The sequence below is a fragment of the Artibeus jamaicensis genome, unplaced genomic scaffold (genome assembly GCF_021234435.1).
Source record: "Artibeus jamaicensis isolate MK-2021 breed Jamaican fruit bat unplaced genomic scaffold, CSHL_Jam_final contig_511, whole genome shotgun sequence".
NCBI lineage: Eukaryota > Metazoa > Chordata > Mammalia > Chiroptera > Phyllostomidae > Artibeus > Artibeus jamaicensis.
This window is the reverse complement of record NW_026521866.1, coordinates 5184603-5200123: the sequence shown is the minus strand read 5'-3', so window position 1 is coordinate 5200123 and position 15521 is coordinate 5184603. Positions and strand designations below refer to the sequence as shown.

At 37.3% G+C, this 15521-nt stretch overlaps 1 protein-coding gene across 11 annotated transcripts in view; it reads right to left on the bottom strand.

The window, feature by feature from the left end:
* Positions 1–15521, bottom strand: part of LDLRAD4 (low density lipoprotein receptor class A domain containing 4) — a 670991-nt gene that overhangs the window by 93411 nt on the left and 562059 nt on the right. The window contains exon 1 of one of the 11 annotated variants that reach the window (XM_037167152.2): positions 6411–6488. The exons of the other annotated variants lie outside the window; for them this stretch is intronic. Coding sequence (XP_037023047.2) covers positions 6411–6486 — 76 coding nt within the window. The 5' untranslated portion in view covers positions 6487–6488. Of the gene's footprint in view, positions 1–6410; positions 6489–15521 lie in introns of those variants that run through there. 11 annotated transcript variants of the gene reach the window in all.

The following is a 15521-nucleotide window of genomic DNA, read 5'->3' as shown; positions in this document are numbered from 1 at the left end:
GGGAGGAGGTATCAATCATTTTGCATTCTGGTCTTCCATAGTAAAGCCCACAATGTGGATGTCATGGGTGGAGTTCTAGCAGTCATCCTAGACCACAAAGTAACCTCAAACTTGGAAGCTAAGAACTGGGAAAATAGATCCAAAAGAGGAAAAGCCCTTAGGTTTCCAAGGACTTAGCGGAATCACTATGAGACACATACTGCCTTTTTCCAGAGCTATTTTTAATGTGAGGGGAAAAAATGGTCATAATTTTAAGGCATTGTAGTCAGATGTTTGCTACTAACAATTTACAATGGCTACACTCAATATCATTGCAAACCCACAGTGTTACACTGTATTAAACAACTACATTCTTTTATTTTTTAAAAATGTTTTTTATTGAGGTAGGTAGACACACTTTGCCTACTCACACAACCAAAAGAAAGACAACAACAAATTTAAAAACAAAAACAACAAGAAGTGTCAGAAAATTGAACTGTGTGGAAGTCTGACAACCAAGGAGTTAAAGAAAAAATATTCATCCAGACTTGCAGGAAGGGTGGAGATGAGAAGCCAGAGCAGAAAGGACTTGCAACAAGGCAGCAGCTGGAGGACTAAGAGGGCCAGGGGGTAGCTGGTGGTCATACATTTGCATGCAGGTAAATTGGGAGGAACAACTGGAGAGTGAAACAGACCATGCAACACAGGGTTCCAGCACCAAGAAATGAAAGTCTCAAAATCTGGCTGTAAAAACCTGTGGGGTTGCGGTTGCAGGAGAAACTCCCAGTCTTGCAGGAGAATTTGTTGGAGAGATCCAAAGAGTCCTAGAACATACACAAAGCCATCCAACTGGGAATCAACACCAGAAGGGCCCGATTTGCTTGAGGGTAGCTGGGGGATTGACTGAAAGCCATCAAGAGTTGAGCAAGTGCCATTGTTCCCTCTCTGACCTTTCCTTCACATGTGGCACCACAATGCAGCAATGTGGGTTGCCCTGTCCTAGTGAATACCTAAGGCTCTGCCCCTTACTATGTAACAGGTGTGCTGAGACAAGAAATTCGGCCAAAATGAAAGAACAGACCATCACTCCAGAAAAAGAACTAAGAGATGAAAAGACAGCCAACCTATCAGATGCAGATTTCAAAACACTTATAATCAGGATGCCCACAAAATGATTAAGTATGGTCATAAAATAGATGAAAAAGTGAAGGCTATGCAAAGTGAAATAAAGGCAAATATACAGGGAACCAAGAGTGAAAGGACATAAACCAGGACTGAAATCAATAATTTGAAGCAGAAGGAAGTAAAAACATTCAACCAGAATGGAATGAAGAAGCAAAAACTCAAAAAAATGAGGAGATACTTAAGAACTTTGGGACAACTTTAATATTCCAACATCCGAATTATAGGGGTTCCAGGAGCAGAAGAGGAAGAACTTCCTGAAAATGTATTTGAAAACATTGTGAATGAAAACTTCCCTAATCTGGCAAAGGAACTAGACTTCCAGGAAATCTAGGAAGTTCAGAGAGTCCCAAAGAAATTTGACCCAAGAAGGAGCACACCAAGACACAACATAATTAAATCACACTAGATTAAAGATAAAGAGAGAATCTTGAAAGCAGCAAGAGAAAAGGAGACAGTTACCTAAAAAGGTCTTTCCATAAGACCATTAACTGATTTCTCAAAAGAAACCTTGCAGGCAAGAAGGGGCTAGAAAGAAGTAGTCAAAGTCATGAAAGGCAAGGCCCTCCAAGATTACTCTTCCGAGTTTACTCATTTTTACACATGGAAATCAGCAGGATCCAATTTGCTTGTGGGAAGCAGGGGAAGCGACTGAAATCTGGCAGAGAGGGGAGTAAGCACCATTGTTTCCTCTGGAACCTCTCCCCCACATACAGCATCACGATACAGTGATACAGCAACTGGGTTGCCCTGCCCAGGTGAACACCTAAGGCTTCACCCCTCACTCCATAACAGGCACATCAAGGAAAAAAATGGCCCAAATGAAAGAACAGATCAAAGCTCCAGGGCAAATACAACTAAGTGATAAAGAGATAGCCAACCCATCAGATGCACAGTTCAAAACACTGGTAATCAGGATGCTCACAGAACTGGTTGATTTTGGTCACAAATTAGATGAAAAAATGATGTCTAGGATAAGTGAAATAAAGAAAAATGTACAGAGAATCAATAGTGATAGGAAGGCAACTGGGACTCAAATGAATGGAGAGGACCAGAAGGAAGAAATAGATGTTCAAATAGAAAAGAATGAAGAAACAAGAATTCAAAAAAATGAGGAGATACTTAGGAACCTCCAGGACATCTTTGAACATTCTAACATCTGAATTATAAGGGTACCAGAAGGGGAAGAGGAAGAGCAACAAGTGGAAAACTTATTTCAACAAATAATAAAGGAGAATTTCCCCAATCTGGCAAAGGAAATAGACTTCCAGGAAGTCTAGTAAGCTCATAGAGTCCCAAACAAGGTGGACCCAAGGAGGAACATAGTAAGGCACATCATAATTATATTAGTCAAGATTAAAGATAAGGAGAATTCTAGAAGCATCAAGAGATAAGGGGACAGTCACCTACAAAGGAGTTCCCATCAGACTGTCAGCTGATATCTCAAAAGAGACCTTACAGGCAAGAAGGAGCTGGAAAGAGGTATTCCAAGTCATGAAAGACAAGGACCTACATCCAAGATTGCTCTATGCAACAAAGTGTTCATTTAGAATGGAAGGGCAGATAAAGTGCTTCTCAGATAAGATCAAATTCAAGGAGTTCATCATCACCAAGCCCTTATTATATGAAATGTTAAAGGTACTTATCTAAGAAAAAGAAGATAAACAACATGTATAGTAAAATGGCAGCAAACTCACAATTATTAACAACCACACCTAAAACAAAAACAAAGACAAACTAAGCAAACAACTAGAACAGGAACAGAACCACAGAAATGGAGATCACATGGAGGGTTAGCAACAGGGGAGTGGTAAGAGGAGAGAGGGGGGAAAGTTACAGAAAATAAGTAGCATAGATAGTAGGTAGAAAATAGAGAGGCGGAGAGTAAGAATATCAAGGGAAATGTAGAAGCCAAAGAACTTATTTGTATGATCTATTGATATAAACTAAAGTGGGGGAATATGGGTGGGAGGGGGTGCGTAGGGTATAGGGAAGTGAAGGGGGAAAATGGTACAACTGTAATAGCATAATCAGTAAAATATATTTTAAAAAAGAAGCATAAATGGTACATATAAAATAGAGAGTAAGAGGTTAAGAATAGTATTAGGAAACAGAGAAGCAAAAGAGCTTATATGTATGACCCATGGACATGAAGTAAGGGGTGAGGAATGCTGGTGGGAAGGGGGTTGCAGGGTGGAGAGGAATAAATGGGAGAAAAAATGGGACAACTGTAATGGCATAATTAATAGGATATATTTTAAATATATTTTATTGCATTTACTGGGGTTAATTTGGTAAATAAAATAATATGTTTCATTTACAATTGTATAACACATCATCTGTACATTGTATTGTATGTTCACCACCAAAAGTCATCTGTTTCTGTCATCATTTATTCCCCCTTTACCTTCTTCTACTTGCCCCTCCCCTTTTCCTTTTGGTAAGCACCATACTGTTGTCTGTGTTTATGAGGTTTTTTTCCGCTTAATCCCTTCAACTATTTCATCCAGTCTCCCAACTCCTTCCCCTCTGATAGCTATCAGTCTACTCTCTGTTTTTAGGAGCCTTTTTCTATTTTGTTTGTTAGGTGTTTTTTGTTGTTCTTGTTCATTACATTCTGTGTATAAGTGAAATTATATGGTATTTGTTTTCCCCTGACTTATTTCACTTTGCACAATATTATCCAGGTCCATCCATGCTGTCACAAGACATAAGATCTTCTTCCTCCTCCCCCTCCCCCTCTCCTCCTTCCTCTCCTCCTTCCACTCCTCCTCCTTCCTTTTTTTTATAGCCAAGTAGTATTCCATTGTGTAAATGTACCATAGCTTTCTTTATCCACTCACTTACTGATGGATACTTGGGCTGCTTCCAAATCTTGGCTATTGTAAACAGCAATGCAATGAATATAGGGGTGCATATATTCTTTTCAATAAGCCAAAACATTTTCAAGCTAGAGTTTAAAAGCAGCAGTTATCATTGTGTTATATTCATTTTAAAATAAGAAAATACACTAATATTTTCACAAAATAAGCCTTCATAGTTTCATTTTTTTAAAAGAAAACCTTTGTTATTCAACCAAAGTAACAACTATAAACAATAAGATGAACAGAAACCAGCCAAGGAAGTTCACTTGCATTTAGGAAAAAGAAAAAAAGGAGCCAAGAGAAAACTCTTGGTTTGGTGATAATAGTCTAAAATCTTCAGAGAATTTCAATGCTGAGAAAAATGTTTTTTAAAGCTCTGTTTTTTTAATACTCTGGTTTTTCTTCAAATCATATAAATCTTTTGCCTTTAAGCTTTAAACAATTGGAACATATACACAATGGAATTCTATGCAGCAAAGAGAAAGAAGGAGCTACTACCCTTTGCAACAACATGGATGGAACTGGAAAGCATTATGCTGAGTGAAGTAGGCCAGGTGTTGAAAGACAAATACCATATGATCTCACCTTTAACAGGAAGCTAAACAACAAAACAAACAAGCAAGCAGAATAAAAAAACAGACACTGAAATAGAGAACAAGGGGACAGTGACCAGAGGGGAGAGAGGAGGGAATTTAAGGGGGAAAATGGGGAGGGATTTGGAGGAACAAATATGAAGGACACAGGGAAGAGAACTAAGGGGGGGGGTGGAAATGGGAGGGAGGTGAGGAGCATGGGGCGGGGGGGGGGGGCTGGGATGGGAGAAATAGACAAAAAAACCATACTTGAAAAATAACTAAATAAAATTAAATAAATAAATAAACAATTGGAAAGTTTTAATTTTTATTTAGGCAATTGGGTCTTCTGCAAAAGAGCAAATTCCTGAGGGCTGTTGCAATGACAGATGAAGAGACCATTTCTGTGAGTAGGCTCTATGGGAACAGCCAAGTGCACATTTCCACCCCTAGTAACTAAGTTGACCAAAATTAGCTATAAAAGCTCCTATGCTAATAAGTCCACACAGGTAAAAAGACCTCATGTCTGCTTTCAGTCCATCTACACCAGGAATTTCAAGCAATTCAGATACCTTTGAATTAGGAATAAAGGAGGTACATACTTTTCTTACTTAAGTGTATTAGTATCAGTCACTTTCATGAAGACTTATTGTACCCACAAAAATGCACATCATAGCTAAAACAGTGAGGCTGGATGATGAGGAAATGATTAATATTGACCAAAATAACATAAAAGGAGAAGGTCAGTGAATCCAAAATAGGAACAACTAAGAAGCTTTAGCAGCTCTCCGTTCCTTGTGGAGTATGGACCAAGTTTGGGCTTGGTCAATGGTCCAACTATACAAAATCCACTCCCTCTTCTTTCTGGCATCCATATATATGGCTGGAAAGATTTTCATCTGAGGTATCTCCTACCCATAATTCTACCACCTATCCAAAATTCAGCTGAATCTAATTATCAACCTAAAAAATATGCATTTTGGTTTAGTAATTAAGTGTAAACATGTTCATGTTATTAAAAAGAATCATGAGTTATCCCTAAAACAAAGATATCTGTCATCTCTGGTAATTTAAATATTTTATTTAAAAAGACACAGTAAAAGAAAAGAAACAGTAAATCTTCAGGTATACCCATGTTAAACCATTATGTCTGTCCACAAATAGTCAGAAATGGGAAATGGGAAATGGGGGGTTAAGTTTCTTCCTCTCCTAACAGAAGTGTAATTACACTAGATCAAGCAAAACAGTCTCAGTATAGAGGGTAACAGTTGGTTTACATTATACCTTCCTTTCTCAGCCTGATCTATTTTAAGTCTGTGCAGAGGAAACTTGGCAGCTGAATGTTTCCAAAAGTTAGCATGCCACTTCCCTACTTCAGATCGCATATGTGGACACAGCCTGGGAAGCACAGAGATTCCTGGGGTGCGAGGAGGGCAAGTGCCAACTCAGAACTCTTGAGTATGTCTTAGGAGTTCATCAGTGTCCTACCAATAGCCTTTATTAGACTTTTATTGAAATTTATTTAAAATTAATTTGAAAATGAAAGAACCTAGTTAAGAAGTTGGAGAAGTGGAAAAGTATCAGATTTAAATGATTTAGGTCAGCAGAGGTGGCTGAAAGTTAATAGTCTCGAGGTGACCAAACTAAGTCCTAGGGTCAAGGATGATCCTATCCATGACAGTCCCTCTAACAAATATAGTGTACATTGTTGTTTACTCTCATATAATCTGCATCTACCTATAAAATAAGTCAGTATGATTATCACCTTTTTAAAAATTAAGAAATGGAAACTTAGAGACAATAAACAACTTACCTAAGGACATACATCTTACAAAATGACAAAGCCATGACTTTATGTTCTGACTCTCCTTAACCTCAGAGTTCTTCATCACTCTGCAATGCCAGAGGTGAGGGAAGTTTCTAGATGGCTGAGTAAAATTAAAGAGTTATATAATTATTATTGGATATTTTAGATTTCCTACACTTATCTTTCTTACAGTATTACTCGTTGTATATCTTTGGTTTTTTAAGTTTTATCTATTATAAATAAAATAATGATTTTATTATTGTAGGAGGATCAACAAGGAACAATTTTAGGTTCCATTTTTTCACGATTAATTTCACATTCACAGTGCATCCTCCTCGTGCTATATCACTACAGTAAACAAACATATATTTTAATACCTGATCTCTCACCAAGTCCAAGAAACATCAGGATAAATCCTACATCAAACAAAAGTAAGTTTCAGTATATATGTTTGTGTATGGATGCCATCAAATTCTTGACTTCTCTGATCATGTTTCCTGAACTGTAATCAAGATACCACTCACAATCAAGTACACTTCCAACAAATGATTCTCCTGATCATCAAGTATCTTAGCTGCAGTATTTAATCACATGGCATAAATCACTTATTTTCTCAAATACTTATTGGAAAATGCTTTAATTATTAAATATTTTTAATTATTTCATTTACTCCAATATAAAGATGGTATTCAAAAATTTAATTACAAGTGCAAAATCTTAAGGAGTTATACAGTGTGCATGTATTTCTCATGGAGAAATTTTCAAAATTCTAAATGCTATGGCCTGACGAAAAATAACTGGGTTATACTTTAAGAAAAAAATGAAGGACAATAAGATATATTAACAGAAGCCCATTTTTAAAAGGAACAAACAAAACTACTTATATATTGTCCTCACAAATAATTTTACCTGTTCATTTCAGGTTAAAAAAATCTTCCAACCTTTCAAACACTGAATCTCAAGAATAGCTACAGTTGTAGGCCCCCTAATATCTACATGGGACATTCCCTGAGACAATGAGATCTGGAAATTGGGAAGTTTTCCACACCCCTAAGGCCTTGTGACAACGTCATAAGCCATTTTACAAGTGAGAAAACAGAATCAGACCTCCTAGAAGACTTTCCTAAGGTCACACAAGTTACACCAGGAAAACACAGAATTAAGTTCATTATTTTCCTTTATTCCACACAGATTGGAGGTTCTTTTTGTTGAGAGAATCATAGTATGGGCACCAACACTTGCAGATTCTTCAACAGGTAATTTCAACCACAGCTCTGCATTTCTATTTCCTATATTCTTATTGACCATGCCAACAAGCACTACTGCTTTTTGAGTAATCAGTGTTGAAATTAGTCTTCCTTAATTATTCTTAACATAAAAGATTGAGGTTGAAAAGAGGAAGTTTGATCTCAATAATAAAATCTTTTCATAGAGAAGCTAAGAAGATGAACACTCTGATTTCTTGTGGAAAAGTGTTAAATTCATCATGAATAAGAAATATTTTTGTTTTTGTTTTTATTCTGTTTGCTTGTTTGTTTTATTCTTTAGCTTCCTGTCAAAGGTGAGATCACACTGAAATAGAGAACAAGTGGGCAGCGACCAGAGGGAAGAGGGAAGGGAACTTAAGGGGAAAAAGGGGGAGGGATTTTGAGGAACAAGTATGAAAGACACAGAGATGAGGACTGGGGGGGGGGGGGGAAATGGGAGGGAGGGGGGAAACCGGGTGGGGGGGGGGGGAGAGATGGGAGAAATAGATTAAAAAAAAATGTACTTGAAAAGTAACTAAATAAAATTTAATAAAAAAATAAATAAAATAAATTTTCTAAAACAAACAAACAAAAAAAAAAAGAAAGAAATATTTTTGGTTTCAAAATCTTAAGATGTTTAAGTCAGTCACTCAGAATCCTACTGGGTCACCTGAAATGCAAGTCCTTGAGGCCCTTTGGAAGAGGTGTCAGTACCACTTCTTCCCATTGGCATGTAGCCTATGATACTTAACGTGCAAATCTCTTCTAGGGCTGGCCCACACAGTAGCCACAGCCCAAGAAGTAAGAACCCCAAATTATTTTGGGTTCTGAGATTGTGCCCAGTTACCTATCACTTCAAATATCTTCTCAGAAGGCACATAGAAAAAACTCAAAACAGCAGCTGGACAAATTCTTAGTGACTTGGATTTTCAACACACCTTCCTTCACTAGTCTCACCTATAGTATTTTGGAGGATGTAGCTAGTTTATAGTGATAGATGTGAAAGAAAAGGAACACTCTTATCATCACCTCACCTATTAAGGGCTTCAATTCCCCCAAAATAATTCCCTGGTTCTTCTATTCACTTTGAACAACATGAATTTATAAAGAAAAAATAAAAGCAAAACAGAAACTGAGGAATTCTACTCTTTTTGCTAACAGGTAAAAAGTACCCAAAATACTTGAAAGCTATCAGAAGAAAAGACTTCACTAGGAATTCCTTGTTGCTAGGTTTTAATGGTCAATTTGGTATACTATGAAATGGAATACTGAGCAGTTTTCACAGACAGAAGACTGATGCCTCCTGGTTAGAGGGTATTAAGACAGTGTCCAGATACATTCAATTGTGATCAGGACCACAGAGGTCCCTGTTCTGGACTTAGTTCCTTCATTCTCATCCAGGCTCCTCTCATAAGGAGGGCAGTTTTGCAAGCAATCTTGCATGCAATACTTGATCTAGAAAAGGCCTCACATCTCTAGTTAACTCCTCTGATGGGAAAGTTAAAGCTAGAAGAAGGGAAACAATTTAGGTAGGTACCATTTTCCAGGTTTTTGCCATTCATTCATTCATTCATTCATTCATTCAATATTTACGTCCAAGAGAATGAGTCAAAAATCCCTAGTTCTCTAGCAATACTTCAGAGAACCCCCTGATGGAACAGCTATGCAGATGTTGTTCTAATCACCTACTAGGTTCTGAAATATTCCTTTGTTATTAATTCATCAATAATTTAAGGAAAATTAAAGTAGAAATTCTCTCCATAAAGACACCTTTACAGCCTGGCAATTCACAATCTAGACTCATTAATTACTGTTACTAATTTCACATTGGTCTTGCAGATAGTGGAGCTGCTGCACTCTGCAGTAATGGTATTGATGTATCTAGTGACAGTGACAATAACAAAGTTCCTGAAAATTGGCAAGAAATTCCTGAGAAGATACCAACTAAGTAGTTCAGTTGCTTCGCAATCCTGTGATTGTCCAAGCTATTGGGGTGACTAGTAGATGACTTTCTCTTGAAGCATATTGGAGATGGGAGGAGTTACTCTTAGTAAAATCAGAGGTACACATTTGTTATAAGTTAATTACACTATGATGTTTATTCTTTTTTTTTTTTTTTTTTTTTTTTTTTTTGAGGGGAAGGGAAGGAGGAGGGAGAAAATGGAGGGTGATTTTTTCAATTATAACTATTAATAGAAAATAACACTGGCATAAATGTTCTTGGGAATTACACGTTTTTCTTAGTTATAATGTACTTAACTAATAACAATATCATTTTGCATTTCTGAGCAAACACTAACTGATATGGAAGATTATCAAGAAACATGGAATCCCTGTGGAAATCTTTCAGCTAGCCAATGAGCATGTATTACTGAAGCCCTGTATGTACCTATGGTATTAGAAATAAAAATTTGTTTCCTCTATGCTAGTGCTATCCATTATTCAGGCTTGATTACATAAATAATATTTTTTTCTGTTTATTGTTGCTTTAATGCTGTGAGTAAGCTGAGATGGCTATGGCCAAAGTATTGGGTGCATAACAATATTTTCTGGGAGTGTTCTTCTGCACACTGTCTTGAAAAACTGCCCTCCTTGTCAGAAGAGCCTGGATGAGAATGAAGGAACTAAGTCCAGAACAGGGGCCTCTGTGGTCATGATCACAATCACCTGGACTGGTCTCTCTACTATTCAGAACTTATTACCTTGTTTTGTTCTGCCAGAGTGACACCTACTGAGAAGTATGTATGAATGTAGCCTACTCCTGTGGCACAGTCGTACTCAACATTCTTCCAGGTCTATTTTTATCCAAGGGTAAAAATTTCAACCAGCTTGGATAAACACACAAGTTGTGTGATGTGAAGATAAATTTGGCAGTGGTTGCTTAGGAACTGACAACAGTGCAATCAATAGGCAGTTTCCCAGAACACCCTACTCTAAAACCTTTAAAGTCCCAGTTTGTAAAATATGTGAACTTTGCTTATACCTTGAAAAATGATTAGATTTCATTTTTGTTTACAAACTTTGTTATAATTCAAATTCAAAGTGGAAATAATTATATTGATTATCAAAAATCTGGGTATAATGGTGTCACGTATCTGGATGGTTCAGCTATTCAATAAAAGTAACGATGATAATAATAATAATGATGATTATGTCAAAAATGATGGCTAACATTTAATAAGATAATAAAAGTAAGATAATTATATTATGTATTTAAGCATTAGGCAGACAACAAATGGGATAATAAGGTTAAATTCCAGCTATAAGATTATAATAATTACAAGAAATAATACATACTAAGAGGTGAAAAATGGTCAAGAAGAAGATAAGGTTGCCCATTTTCACCACTGTTATTCAATATAGTATTGGAAGTCCTACCCAGAGCCAGTCAAGAGGAAGAAATAAAAGGTATTGAAATTAAGAATGAAAAAGTAAAATTGTCACTTTTTGCAAACAACATGATTCTTTATATAAAAATCCTGGATACTTCATCAAAAATCTATTAGAAACAATAAACAAATATAGTAAAGTTGCAGGATACAAAAGCAATGTACAAAAATCCACTGCATTCTCATATACTAAAAATGAACTTTCAAAAAAGAAATGAGACTTCCGCCAAGATGGAGGCATAGGTGGATGTGCCGTGCCTTCTCACACAACCAAGATTAGAGAAAACTAAATATTAGCAACAGAAAACACAGCCAGAACACGGAAAATTGAACTTTTCGGAAGTCCGTTAACAACAAATTCTTCAGCCTGACCGGTAAGGGGCGAAACCAGCGGCTGGCGGAGCAGGGTTGCACAGGAGTACTTGGCCAGACAGACTCAGGCCCACGGAATCCAGGCGCAGGGTCGGACCTAGTGAGCGACCGAGCCAGTGACCAGGCGAGCGACCGCGGGGGAGACAGCTGGGCAGCGGGGCTGCATGTTGACTGAGGCCGCGCATTTGTGCGCGGTGGACAGCCGAGGGAGTGGGCAGTTGGACAGGGCCGGCAGGTCCCCACGGCAAGCAGCAGTGGAGGGCGCGGCCATTTCCCTGCTCTGACCCCACCTCCACATACAGCATCATAACCCAGCGACTCTGAGTGGCCCGGCCCAGGTGAACCACCTAAGGCACTGCTCCTCCGCACCCAGCTGTGAGAAGCGGCAGAGGGCGTTGCCATTTCCCTGCTCTGGCCACGCCCCCACATACAGCGTCACAACCCAGCAACCTGGGAATCCAAGGCACCGCTTCTCACACTTAAAGGTCCTGAACAGACCAAGAATGGCGCAGGAGGATCTCAGAGCCCCAGAGCCAATAGATCTAAGCGATGAAGAAATAGCAAAACTCACAGACGCACAGTTTAAAACATTGGTGATCAGGATCCTCACAGAACTGGTTGATTATAGCAACAAATTAGACAACTATATGAAGGCGAAACTAATTGAAATGAATGGAATTGCACAGGACACCAATAGCAATGAAAAGGAAACTGGGACTCAAATCAATGGAGTGGACCAGAAGAAAGCAAATAATGGCCAAACAGAAAAGAGTCAAGAAGCAAAAATTCAAAGAAATGAGGAGAGTCTTAGGAACCTCCAGGACATCTTTAAACGCTCCAACATCCGAATTATAGGGGTACCAGAAGGGGGAAAGGCACAACCACCAGTGGAAAACTTATTTGAACAAATAATAAAGGAGAATTTCCCCAATCTGGCAAAGGAAATAGACTTCCAGGAAATCCAGGAAGCTCAGAGAGTCCCAAAGAAGTTGGACCCAAGAAGGAACACACCAAGGCACATCATCATTATATTAGCCAAGATGAAAATGAAGGAGAGAATCCTAGAAGCAGGAAGAGCTAAGGGGACAGTCACCTACAAAGGAGTCCCCATCAGACTATCAGCAGATTTCTCAAAAGAGACCTTACAGGCAAGAAGGGGCTGGAAAGAGGTATTCCAAGTCATGAAATCTAAAGACCTACAACCAAGATTGCTCTATCCAGCAAAACTTTCATTTAGAATGGAAGGACAGATAAAGTGCTTCTCAGATAAGATCAAATTCAAGGAGTTCATCATCACCAAGCCCTTATTATATGAAATGTTAAAGGGACTTATCTAAGAAAAAGAAGTTAAAGAAACATGAACAGTGAAAGGACAACAAACTCACAGTTATTAACAACCACACCTAAAACGAAAGCAAACTAAAAGGACAGCTAGATCAGGAGTGGAAACATAGAAATGAAGATCTCAAGGAGGGTTCGCAACAGGGGAGTGGGAGGAGGAGAAGGGGGGAGAAGGTACAGAAAATAAGTAGCATAGAAAGTAGATAGAAAATAGATGGGGGGCAAGAATAGCATGGGAAATATAGAATCTAAAGGACTTGAGACACATGGTCATAAACTAAAGGGGGGGTAATGGTGGGGACAGGGATGGGGGGTAGGGTGGAGGGGAATGAAGGGGGGGAATAGAACAACTGTAACAGCATAATCAATAAAAAAATAAAAAATAAATAAATTTTAAAAAATTTAAAAATTTAAAAAAAGAAATGAAAAAAAGCCCATTTCTTCTGCAAATTCAACTGAAATAATAAAATACCTAGGTATAAAATTAACAGAACATGAAAAACCTATACAAAAAGTACTATAAGACATTGTTTTAAAAAGTTGAAGACACAAAGAAATGAAACATATTCTGTTCATGGATTAGAAGAATCAATATAATTAATATGGCCATGTTACCCAAAGTAATGTACAGATTTAATGCAATCCCCATCAAAATCCCAATGCCATTTAAAAAAATAGAGCAAAATAACAGTAGATTTGTATGGAGCTACAAAAGAACCTGAACAGCCAAAGCAGTCCTGAGGAAAATATGAACAAAGTCAGATGTATCACATTCCCTGATTCAAATTATTCTACAAAAGCTACAATAATCAAAACAGACACACAGACCAATGGAGCAGAATTGAAAGCCCCCAAATAAACCCACATTTTGGGGGGGCAAATAATCTCTGACAAAAGAGCAAAAGACATACAATGGAGAAAAGAAGGCTTCTTCAATAAATGGTGCTCGGAAAATTGGAAAGCCACATTCCAAAGAATGAAATTAGATTGCTATCTGTTACCATACAAAAAAAATTAATTAAGAATGGATCAAAGACCTAAATATAAGACCTGAAACAATAAATTACATAGAAAATTACAAAGAAGAAAATATAGGTACTAAATTTATGGATGTTGGTCCAAAAGGGGATTTTGTGTATTTGACCTCAAAGGCAAGGGAAGCAAAAACAAACATACAAAAAGGATAGAATTATATCAAACTCAAAAGCTTCTGCACAGTAAAAGAAGTTATAAGCAAACAGAAAGGCAACCAACCAAATGGGCAAAGATATTTGTAAACAATTTGGATATTATCCCCTTCTGATAAGGGGGATAATATCCAAAATATATAAAGAACTCATACAACAACATCAAACTGAACAATCTAATTTAAAAACAGGCAGAGAACCTAAACAGACATTTCTCCCAAGAAGACATGCCATGGCCAACAAATGTATGAAAACATGCTCAACTTTACTAGGTTTTAGGGAAACAGAAATCAAAACCAAAATGAAATATGTCACAACTATTAGAATGGCTACATCAATAAGAAAAGTAACAATAAGTGTTGGAGAGATTGAGGAGAAAAGGGAATCATTATTCACTGCTGGCAGGAATGTAAACTGGTATAACCACTATGAAAAACAGCATGGAAGTTCCTTAAAATATTAAGAATAGAGTTCGCATATGACCCAGCAATCCTTCTTTTGGGTATCTACCTGAAATTTTTGAAAACATTTATTTGTAAAGACACGAGTACCTCTATGTTTATTTCAGCCATATTCATGGTGCTTGAGACAGGGAAACAACTGAAGTGTCCTTTGAGAGATGATTGGATAAAGAAGATGTTGTATACCTATCAAATGGAATATAATAACTCAGCCATAAGGAAACATGAAATACTGCCATTTGAGACAACATGGAAGGATCTTGAGAATATTATGCCCAGCTTGTCAGAAAAAGAACCATATAATTTCACTCAAATGTGGGATATTAAACTGAAAAACAATAAACGAACAAGCAAACAAAAACTCATAGATACAGACAATAGTGTAGTGGTTACCACAGGGAAGGGGGTTGGGAAAAAGTAACAAAGGTAAAGGGGGTCAAATATTTGATGACAAAAGGAGATTTTACTTTGGGTTGTAAACACACAATGAAATATACAGGTAATATATTATAGAATTGTACAATTTAAATCTACATAATTTTATTAACCAGTGTCGCCCAATAAAATTAATTAAAAAATAGAGAGATTTCTTTTAACTGAAAAATGGTCTAGGCAGAGACACCTAGACAGAGAAAGCCTTGGATGGTGAAACTTATTCAGTAATTTGTAGTACAAATGACAACTTTAGTGAAGAAATACCAATTTTATTTACAAAAGGGAATACTTCAACTACCTTGACCTATTTCCAGGTCACTGCACTCATACGACCAGTCAGGGTTGCCTCCTTTATTAACAAAAAGCAGTAAACATACTTAGACTGCAGACTGTGGCATACTGGTAGTGGGCCAAGGTTATTGTTTTTATATAAGGGCAATCACTATGATCAGTTGTAGAAATAGAGATTGACTATTGTATCTGAGCTGATTGAGACCTAGATAATAAAAGTATCAGAAAACTAAAGATTAATTATGTTTAATGGCTATTAATGGGATTCACCCCATTTTTGGCATGGCTTGGGGAACATAATGTTTCAACTTCTGAAGAGAAAAATCTGATATCCAAATCACACAAATAATTATTTTTATATGGTAATTTTATTGCATTTTTCCATTACCACTTA